This window comes from Quercus suber, unplaced genomic scaffold (genome assembly GCF_002906115.3).
Source record: "Quercus suber isolate HL8 unplaced genomic scaffold, Cork oak 2.0 scaffold_76, whole genome shotgun sequence".
NCBI lineage: Eukaryota > Viridiplantae > Streptophyta > Magnoliopsida > Fagales > Fagaceae > Quercus > Quercus suber.
The window spans coordinates 1,410,961-1,422,844 of record NW_027069541.1 but is presented as its reverse complement, the minus strand read 5'-3'; the positions used below and the strand labels follow the sequence as shown (position 1 = coordinate 1,422,844).

General features: G+C 30.7%; 1 protein-coding gene across 1 annotated transcript; it reads left to right on the top strand.

Annotated features, from left to right (window-relative positions):
• The first annotated feature begins 2,229 nt into the window (after positions 1-2,229).
• Positions 2,230-11,476, top strand: LOC112007232 (subtilisin-like protease SBT4.14). The gene is made up of 10 exons (XM_065773563.1): positions 2,230-2,329; positions 2,414-2,505; positions 3,660-3,757; positions 3,871-4,014; positions 4,300-4,405; positions 8,526-9,039; positions 10,433-10,530; positions 10,626-10,862; positions 11,028-11,139; positions 11,243-11,476. Exons 1-10 carry the CDS (start codon positions 2,240-2,242, stop codon positions 11,474-11,476), a joined length of 1,725 nt encoding a protein of 574 aa, XP_065629635.1. The 5' UTR covers positions 2,230-2,239.
• The last annotated feature ends 408 nt before the right edge of the window (positions 11,477-11,884 follow it).

The following is an 11,884-nucleotide window of genomic DNA, read 5'->3' as shown; positions in this document are numbered from 1 at the left end:
TTTTTTTTTTTTTTTTTGGAAACTTTGGGCGTTTTATAATACAAAATTCAGCAACTGACGTGGCATCATTTTGTAATAGGGTTCATTTTTAGGCTTTCAAAGTTTGTATGGATTTCAGTTTTGAAAAAATTACCTCCAAAATCTTGACTTAAACTGCCAATTTTAGATTGTTATTTTGATTTATTGAAGGGTCATATTAACGGATGTTCTTAAGAAAATTATTAATAAACTATAATAAGAAAGTTTTGACACCACTTTTATAGGAAATATAAAAAACTATTAACAACACTTATTATTTTATCCTTCTCCCAATAAATTGTTTCTAAAAAAAGTTCCTAAACTAAGGGTATTGGTTAACATTTTCCTTTATTGAAAGGTGTTTTGGACGTTTTATAATACAAAATTTAGCAACTGACGTGGCATCATTTTGTAATAGGGTTCATTTTTAGGCTTTCAAAGTTTGTATGGAATTCAGTTTTGAAAAAATTACCTCCAAAATCTTGACTCAAACTGCCAATTTTAGATTGTTATTTTGATTTATTGAAGGGTCATATTAACGGATGTTCTTAGGAAAATTGTTAATAAACTATAATAAGAAAGTTTTGACACCACTTTTATAGGAAATATAAAAAAACTATTAACAACACTTATTATTTTATCCTTCTCCCAATAAATTGTTTCTAAAAAAAGTTCCTAAATTAAGGGTATTAGTTAACATTTACTTTTATTGAAAGGTGTTTTGGTAAGAAAGAAGCATGCATGGATATAGTAAAACCTTTAATGTGTCCTCAATGTGTTGGAAGGAGAGGGAGGAGGAGAGGTAAGGTCATGTGTTTAAAACTGATTGGTGTGTATAATTTACCAATAAAAAATTATTTAATTAAAAATTCAATTTTTGAAAAAGGTATTCTAATTGTGGGTACCTTAGGCATGCATGGCAACGTCCTGGGCATGCCTAAGGTACTCACACTAATCATTATTATATATTTTGAAAAAAATAAAATAAACACAAAATGTTCCTATAAATAAAAAATATATATCTACTAATTTTAACTAACTAATTAATCGTCGAATTCCTACCATGTCATGTCCTAATTTTTTAAGCATTGTTGTGTAGCTCTATGCTATGTTGTGTTGTACCATGTCTTTGTACATATATTTCTTAAGTATTTAAATTTTATTAAGTTTATAGAAAAAGAGAAATTCCACATATTCCAAATTTTCTTATGTTGTGGTGGATTCAAATGAGGTGAATGATATAATTTTATGTGATAGAATTTTTGAAATCTTATTATGTGAAATTTTGGGTGTATATAGCTGAACTGTTTAGACTCTTTCAATTTACATGGGAGCTAGGAATCTATCCTACTTAAACATTGTCATAAGATAATTTCATACAAAAAAAAAAATATATAGTTTCTTATAAAATACTCTAAAATAAATTTATAGACACCGGCTAGTTTTAAAATAAAACTCAACTATTCTCCTTGTGTTGCGGTTTCTTCTTTCTTCTCAAGCAAGTCCTCCTTTGAATTTGAAACTAATATTTTTGAGGTTGTTCAAAAGTTCAGATCTGTAAAATTTTATAATTAAATCAAAGAACATGAGGTAAACTGTTTAAAATACCGCCATACCAAATTACCAATGCCAATCATATATCTCACAGATCACAAATTAGTAGGTTCCACTCAAAAGAAGCTGAATATCATTTCGATTAGAGTCTTTATTTAAGAAATAAAATTTGGCAATGCAACAAATGGGGGAATATATGGTTACAATATATTTATGATGTCTAAAATCTCAACTGTGAGTGGTTATGGGCCACCTTAACCTTCTCATATCAATTGCCATATATATTATGACATCGACTACAGCACAGGAAAACCTGTTATCTTTCCTTTTTAGGTTTCCTAACTAAAACCCTGAGCAATCGGAGCTGAAAATGTCAAAATCAAGTTCCTTTGTCAAAATACTACAGAGGATATGCAATACTATTAATACACCGATTATTCTAAAATCACGCCCTTTAGCACACCATTTTTTATAACTGTTCTATGAAATAGATTGTAATCAGTTATCTGTTTATTTTTATATAGAACGTACCATAACTATTTCTCAATTACTCATAGCATACTACGTTAAAGTTGTGTCACAGTTGTAGCATAGAAGGGTATGATCTTAGATTTTTTCTTAATACACAGCATCCTGAATAAGATTATACAAAGCTAATATTGTAAACATGTACAAAGAAAAAGGTTTCCTCGCTAGCGCTCTTTGTTTTCTCTTATTCTTGATAGGTCTTGTTGGTGTAATTGGAGATGAGCAAAAGGTGTGAATTCTTTGTCTGTATCCATATTATCTAACAACTCTCTCTCTCTCTCTCTCATTTCAATGATCATGTTAAGTTGTACAGAAATTTTACATCGTTTACTTGGGAGATCATCCAGTGGACGAAGACCATGCAACTCAAACACACAATCATCTCCTCTCCTCCGTAAAAGGAAGGTAGGTTGACTCTTTTGTAAATAAACTACTTTTTCTATAACATTTTTCTTAACTAGTAAGTTACCCGTGCAATGTACGGATAACGTTGTAATATTTTATTTAAAATAATTTTAGAGAATGTTGTATCTGTATTATAGCATAATCATTATAGAACTTTATTAGTAATAAGTTTATCATAAAAAACAGCAATTATAAATTGCACACATATATTCATTATAGTATTTAGAAATAAAATTTGAAAAAAAAAAACAATTTTGGAGGAATATTATAGAATAAAAGTTGATATAGAATATTTTTCTCTTTCTCCTTAGTTCTAAAACAAATTAATATACACCTCAAACACCCACAATTAATCACATTATTTACAAAACCCACAAATCCACAACTTCCGACCTTAACATTAAAATAGTGATTGCCATTGTCACTCAATATAAAATGCAAACCCCCCTTCTTTGGTTGTAGCCAACTCATATAGGTTAGGATTAAATGAAACAACAATAGTAGAACTAGGTAGGTGTCATTGAAAGATTGAAAATAAATGATATTATTTTTAGTCTGTGTGTATTTGACATGAAAGGTTATGGATGGATATATATAAAGGGGTAGAAGTGCAAGAGGTGAAAATAGTGAATTAAAATGCAAAGAGTTTTGTGTGTATGTGTGAGGGAAGAAAAGTCTTAAAACATTGAACCATAGGATACAAGGAATATTTATTTTTTAATTAGAAAAATCTTGAAACATTGAACCAAATAAAACAAAAAATTAATATTTAATTTGTTTTTATCTTTGATGTGATATTTGAAAATATTTCAATTATCTTTGCATAAAATGTACCACTTGGCAGAACTTTATATTTTCCCACATGAAGTCTCTACTTATATATATATATATATATATATTGATTTCTTAAGGTGATAACTTGTAATTGCAACAATATTACGTTCGCATTATTCCATTTGCAACTGATCCTTATTACCACTTTTACTACACTCCAATTACAAAACGTTAGTTATTATGAAAAAAAAGTAATGAAACTTTTTTATTTTATTGGACTTAGAATTAATGAACATATATACATGTACTTCTTAGGCATATATATGCAGTTTGAACAACCAAAAGGTTTCTTGACTTGATAACATATATGCATGGAACAGCGAAGATGATGTTAAGGAGTCAAAGGTCCATAGCTATCATTACAACTTCAATGCATTTGCCGCAAAATTATCTGGAGATGAAGCCCAAAAGTTGGCAAGTACGTGAAGCTCTTATTAATGTTATATATATGTTCCCCAATTATTTGGATTCAATTATTTATATGATATATTGATTTATAGTAACTTAGTTTTGTTGTTGTGAATTATACAGGTATGGACCAGGTTTTATCTGTTATCCCGAATCAGTATCACAAGCTGGATACTACAAGATCATGGGACTTCGTTGGGTTACCTCAAATTGCAAAAAGAAATTTAGTAACAGAAAGAGACATAGTTGTCGGTCTACTTGATACAGGTTCTTGGATTTTGTTTTTAATTCAATTTTATGGTTTTAGTTTTGTATTTAATTTTTTTTTTAAAGGAAAAAGTTTATCTCAAAACCAATTTGTAATTATCTTCTTCTATTCTATTACGTGGCGATCAAAGAAATCGTTTATGTATAATTTAATTACACATGAATAATTTTATACATCGTCACGTAGTGAATTAGAAAAAATAACTCTAAACTGATTTGAAGCTAAATTAATTTTATCATAAAAAATAAAACATAAAACTGATGCAATTGGTCTACCACTAACAGGAATTACTCCACAGTCTAAAAGTTTTAAGGATGATGGGTTTGGTCCTCCACCCAAAAAATGGAAAGGATCTTGTGGCCACTTTGCTAATTTCTCCGGATGCAACAAGTAAAATCCTGTCCTTATTCTTTTGATGCACTTTTTTTTTCCTGTATATTTTTTTATGCACCTAGCAATATGACGCTCACTCTCTTCATTCTCCTCCCCCCCACCCCCCCCCCCCCCCCCCCCCCCCCCCCCCCCAAAAAAAACATAGTTCCTTCATAATAAATTAGAAAATAGAACATATGTCCCACATATACTTTCTGGAATATTTGTAGAAAGCAAATAATCTTATGACATCTGTCTCTCTTTCTTGTGGGGTTTAGTTTTGGAGGTCGAAATGTTGAAACCCTAATTTACACAAACATTGAAATTTTTTTTGGTAATGTTAATAATAGAATCCAATTCCAAAACAAATTCTTAGAAATTCAAGAATTCCTTTTCAAGTAAATTTCAATGATGAAATAGGGCCTCGGTTTTATAAAATGAAAGAAAAACAAGATTTTAATTTCGTATGGCAATGATTGTTTTGCAAAATTAATCTATATAATATTTAAGAGTTGAATCATAGTATTTATTGTTGTTACTCTTTTGTTGAGCTACATCAGTATAGCATTTCGGTCCATTTTGGTCAATTTCAACTGTAAGATTTATTAGTAAATAACTAAATGAGTTAGTTTTATTATTTTGTCCAAATTATTAGTACATGAAGACATTTAAGCATTTTTCAAAATTAATATTAATCAAACAATAAGATCTTTTAAATAATGCATCTTATGAATATTTTCATTTAAAATTTTGATGTAAAAGAACATTTAAACAATATCCTTTACTAACTAAAAAGTTTACAAAGTGACATGATTGATTAGTTTCACATCAACAATATAATAAACAAAATCATAATTATTTTTTAGTGATATTGTAGTTAATAAAAATTATATTACATATAAGTCTTATAAATCTATATAATACCTAAAAGTTGAAGTGTAACATTTTTTATTGCTATTCTCATTTTTGAATCATATCAACGTAACATTTTGATTAACTTCTGTTTATTCGATCCAATTGGTCTGCTTTAGTATAATTTGGTCTAATTCGGTTCGTTTCGGTCTCATTCAATACATTATGGTCCAATTTTGTCCATTATGGTTCTATTTAGTTCACTTCGGTCCACAGACTCCATACGGTTCACTTCAGTCTATTTATGTCTCATTCTGTTCATTTAAGTCCACTTTAGTCCATTCGGCCCACTTCAATCCATTTGGTCTATTTCGGACTAATTGGACCCTAAATTAATTCTTTTTGTAGGTTGCCTTTTTAGTTTTTGGTTCAAATTCAATTTTTTTCTTTAAGTTTTGGGTTGCAAAGTATATAATTTTTTCCAATTTGGGCTTAGCTCTTTAGCTTTAGGCTAAAAAAATATAAACAAAATAGACATTAGAAATTAAAGATATGAGTTCTAAAAGAGTAATAAAAACGAAGATTACCTTAAAATGATAAATACGTTTTTTATATACATATATATCACTAAAAATAGAAAATGCTTTTAAATAACACATACATTATTTAAACTACAAATTTTATATTATATACTTATAAAATAATTATATTATATTTTCTCACACATTTCGTGAATTTGCAACTAATCGAGAATAATTTGTGACAACATCCTATGACACATTTTATGCATCATCAATTTCAATTTTATGTATCTCAGGTGAAGGTGTGTGTGTGTGTGTATATATATATATAATTTTATCACTATGTCATCGAGCCTTAAACTTACTTTTAGTGTGAGTTTGGCAAAGATTATTTTTGTTAACTTATTTTACTATTTAGCTTATTTTTGCTATTATTCATAGGTCCTACTACAGTTTTTGGTACTATTCATAAACCATACTATACTATTTCAGCTAACTTTTATTTTTATCTACAATACTTTCAATAAAAAATTTTCAGTTTCAGCAAAATGAGCTGATCCCAAACAACGTCAAAAATCAAAATTATGTCCCCCCAATATACATATTTTTGTAGCATTTAACAATTTGGTTTTTATAGCAAGATTCCATGGTGTTACAGGGGTGGCAATTTTTATCCATATCCACAAACCCGTCAATTACCCACCTTATTTAGATAAGTCTTAACCCAATCCATTTGAATATTTGGGTTAAATGGGTAAAGACCCATTTGGTTAATTAATTGGATGGGTCTAAATGGATAAATCCACTAATACCCACTAAACCCATCTAAAATTTAAAATTAAATAAACCCACAAATACCCCCCTAAACGCTTCTACCATCTAAAACTTACCTAAACAGTATATCCCTAAACACTTTCCCTCAAATTTTCTCAGTAACCAAACAAAAGTAAGGAAATTCTTGGTTGATTTCTAGGTTAAAGTTTTCAAAAAATTTGGGTTTGGGGGTTTTTAGAGACAAAAAATTTTGAAACTACATCTCTTGATCTAAGTTGAGATCGATGTTAGTGTGAGAGGCTCTTTGCGGTACCAGAAGAATTGGATGAGAAAGGAGAGGAGGCCACACGCTAGGGTTCCTAGAATCCATGTTCGGAATGTGAAGCTTGGGAGAGAAGTGTTGTCGATGATCGGAACCATCAGAGCTACTTGCTTGATCGGAGTTCTCGATGTCGGAGAGAATTTTCGGTGAGCTTGAATCGGAAGCTCGTACTGTGCATTATGAGTGAAAAAAAGTTTTAATGCTTAGCTTACTGTTTGGAGAAGTGGAAAGTAGAAAGGGAAAAAAAAGTAAGGAAAAAGAAAAAAGAAAATGAAAATCTTACTGAGTGGAGCTTTGATTTCTTTGTTAATGCTCATCTTCTCTCTCTTCTTCAAATAGAATGGAACTTTTAAAAACTGAGTGGAGCTTTGATTTACAAAGTATAATGCTTAGCTCATATTTTTAAAAAATTGGACCCAAAAATAATGGAACTTTTTACTTTTGGGTATTTAAGAGTATTTTGGTAATTTTGAAAGTCAATAGGGTATTCCACTATAGTTTTAGAGTTATTTAGGTCATATTGGGTTAAATGGGCGGATTACTAATTAAATAGGTTGGGCGGGTAATGGATAATTAATTTATATATAAACAGGTCATAAATGGATAAATGGGTAATTACACACCCAACCCATCTATGATCCAACTCATTTATGACCCAACCCGCCTATTTGCCGCCCTTAATGGTGTAGTGGTTAGTACTATGGACTTTGAATCCAGCAACCTAGTTTCGACTCCCAGTGGCACCTTCAAGTGATTTTGAATTTTTGTATTAAAAAAAAAAAAACAATTAGGTTTTTATGAAAATCGGTTCAGAAATGATCTTATCCTTCTCCCTCTTTCTTAGGCCAACATCTAGAATTTCTAAAATGAATTTGGACCAACAGGGAAACTTTCTTTTGTGCTAAACAAACATGGAAACCTGATGAAGCATTAAATCTTGCCATTCGGGTCATTCTCAATTGTTAATGTCCATCTTTTTTTTTTTTAACATGGAAAACGATATCACATTTCCTGAAAGCATTTCATTTTCAATAATAATAAATCAATAGAAATTTTTGCAAGTGCATGCCAAACCATGAACCATTTTTTCCTCCTATGTTCAAGATGGAAAATGATTAGTGAAAAAAAAAAAAAAAAAACCAAATTAAGCCTTCTTCAATATTGATAAATCACCTTTATTATGAATGTGAGGTAAATTGTGTCAAGTTTTAGTGAATCTCAAATAAATAAATAAAAATAGAGACATAGGGTAGATTTATAATCTTAATACATCAAAAAATAAAGTGTAATAAGTTGTAGTTTGGGATCGGATATAGACATTAGTATTTATTTTTTGGTAACTTTGTCCCCAAAAAAGGACTCCAACTTAAGATATCTTTAAGTTGAAGCGATAATTAGTCTAGTGCTAGTAATATATTTTGTTATGTCTCATGTTTTGTTATATCTCGTATCAAAATGTTGTTGTGATTTCTAAAAACTACAATATGTAAAATTTTGTAATTCCTATAAATTAAAGTTCAAGGAAGCTATCTTTAACTAGACCCCAGTAAATATCAAACTGAAAAATATATGTTACATATTAGTTACTCTGTTTTTCTAATTCTTAGTCGTTTACCACAAACTTAGAGTAATTTTCATGACCTGTGTTCTTTCTCTGGCAACCTTGAAGCAAGCTCATAGGAGCCAAATACTTCAAGCTTGATGGACTCCCTGATCCGGCTGACATCTTATCTCCGGTGGATGTCGAAGGCCATGGGACCCACACATCATCAACCTTAGCCGGAAACGTTGTTCCAAATGCAAGCCTCTATGGGCTGGCCAATGGTACAGCACGTGGTGCAGTGCCTTCGGCTAGGGTAGCCGTGTACAAGGTCTGTTGGGCCAGCTTTGGGTGCTCGGATATGGATATACTTGCTGCTTTTGATGCTGCTGCGCATGATGGTGTGGATGTTATATCAATTTCTATCGCTGGAGGGTCTGCAAATTACACAACTGGGTCTATATCAATCGGTGCATTTCATGCCATGAAGAAGGGTATTATCACTGTGGCATCTGCCGGAAATAATGGACCATCTGAATCATCTGTGTCGAATCATGCACCTTGGATCCTAACCGTGGCAGCTAGTGGCATTGATAGGGATTTTAGGGGCGATGTTCATTTGGGAAGTGGAAGGAACATCACAGTAAGTAATTACTATTTTTTCATAATTAAAGCTGTTAAAAATAATATTTTGTTTCTTTAATTTACATATTATTTTAAATTAATCCATGTATTGCATAGTCAACGTAGACAAACTATTGGTAAGTAATCTATTTAGAGTATGAGAAAGTTTTGCTTTAAACTAGATTGGGGGAAACTTTCAAACTTTCACTAAAAATTAACATAACTACATATTTTGAAAATCTAGCCATTAGATTGCATGTTTTCATATTTTAACATGCAAGTCAAATTTTATTCAAAGAGAATGTTAATTACTATTTGATCTGTAAACATAAATTTTATGCATAATTTAAACTACAAAAATTTCAAATTTAAACATTTGATAGATTGATGATATTACAATTGAAATTTTATAAGTATGGGGGATAAATAAGAAAATGCAATCTAATAATAAATTTGTCAAAGTTCACATCTAATAAAAATATATAAAGGGAGTTTGCAGGATTTCTTTACAAATTAACTTGAAGATGAACTTTGTCCTAATAAACCTACCATTACAACAACAAAACCTTAGTTTCAAAATTTTGGAATTAGCTATAGATCCTTAAAATATTAGCTAGGGTCGGCTATATATATTATTTTCATCCATTTTATTATTTATATATATATATATATATTGAAGCCATTCATTTTATTATATTTGAAGTTATACTGTATGTCGCTTTTTTAATTGACATGTCATTTTTTATTACTTATATTAATGTTATTTGTGGTCTGCTTCTGTCTTGTTTTTGTTCCCGTAACTTGAAAAATAAAAGTTCCATTGTTGAACAAAATTAAATATAATTCATATCTTAAAAATAATTCTTTATCTAATAATCTTAATTAGATTATTAAGATTATGTCTCTCTCTCTCTCTCTCTCTTTTACATTTATTATTTTTCTCATTTAATTCTAAATAACTGTATCTATTCTTGAAATAGAGAGTTTTTATTTTTTATTTTTTATAATTCAATAGTTATTATGAAGGATGAAAGATTTAAACCTTAAACGTCTCCGTTAGAAACAGGAACAAACCCAGGTAAGAGTTAGGAGACATGCCCTCCTCCCATTAAAAAAATAAATAAAATCTTAGTAAATATATATAACTAGAAAATTAAAAATGTACCCCCAAAATGTATATTCTCCACCCCCCCCCCCCCCCTTCTAAAAAATTTACAAACATGAAACTCCTAAGAAAAACACAAAAAATTTTGATTCAACCCTTTTGCCCCAACAATAACAAAGAAAACCCTTGGACAAATAAAAAATACCATGATTTTCATTCAATTTTTTAGTTTATGCTTTGGCCCCCTAAAAGTTAGAATCCTAGCTAGTTCCGTATCTGTACTATTTTATCATCCAACTCCATGCAGGGGTATGGGGTCAGCACATTCAATCCAGGAAAGGTATTATACCCACTTATCAGTGGGGCTGATGCGGCCGGAAGCAATTCAACCAGGGAAGATGCAGCGTAAGTACTTTTCATTTGCTCAAAGAGCAGGAGTGTATAAGTGGAAAATTTCACAAAAAGAATTATATACTTAGAACCTTTTGGTAATGCAACAGGTACTGTACAGAAGGCTCGTTAGACCCTGCCAAGGTTAAGGGAAGGCTTGTTTACTGCAAATTAGACGATGCTTCGGCTGGTTCTGAATCTGTTGTTAAAGGAATTGGTGGGGTTGGCGCTATAATTGAAAGTGATCAATTTCTTGATTTTGAAGTTTCCAAAATTTTCATGGCACCCGGAACCATTGTGAATGATACCATAGGCGAATTCGTTAATGAGTATACAAAGTCCACAAAGTAATAATTATTGGTTGTTTTTTTTTTTCTTTTTTCTTTTTTTTTTTTTATATATAATGCCTTTACCATATGTTGCAGATTCCTTGATGAACTTCCTGATATGTTTGATAATTTATTTAACAGAGTAGTAATTAAGTAATTGACTTAATTTCTTGTTCAATGTAGAACACCATCAGCAGTGATATACAGGACCCATGAAACAAAAAGAGCACCTGCTCCATTTGTGCCTTTATTTTCATCTCGTGGTCCAAATCCAGGATCATTGCACATTCTCAAGGTAAAGGTTTTATTGTTTCATCCAAAAGTATAAATCAGAGACCTTTATCCTTTCTTCTTGGCTTTAACATAAATGTTTCTGTTTCCTATGTGCCATGGTACAGCCTGATATTGTAGCACCCGGTGTTAACATCTTGGCAGCTTTTACACCTCTGAGGTCGCTCACTGGATTGAAAGGTGACACCCAATTTTCAGATTTTACTCTTATGTCTGGGACTTCCATGGCATGTCCTCACATTGCTGGAGTGGCTGCCTATGTAAAGTCATTCCACCCAGCTTGGAGTCCAGCCGCAATCAAATCTGCCATCTTGACCACAGGTAATAATTCAAAAGAATAGGACAGAAATTTTCACAATCCCACTCCCGGGTCCAACCTCACCTCCTACTCCCGGGTATCTATCTATTTCCAAAAAATAAAATAGGACAGAAATTTTCACAATCTTTTTCACAATTATTGGGATGATATATTGTGATTGGTATTACTAAAAGTAAAATCAATGGTGAGCTTATGTGAAAATAATGTTGCTCCAATCATAGTTTGCCATGTTAACATTATGTGAAAGTGATGTTGACTTAATCACAATTTGTCATGGTAACAATCATGAAAAAATTATAAACTGTTGTGTTAGTGTCCTTAGCAAATTTGTTTTGTTTTAAGCATAATCCATGGATTTTGTACCATCGATTTAAAAAAAAAAAAAAAAAAAAAAAAAAAAAAAAAAAAAAAAAAAAAATTAAAAAAAAAA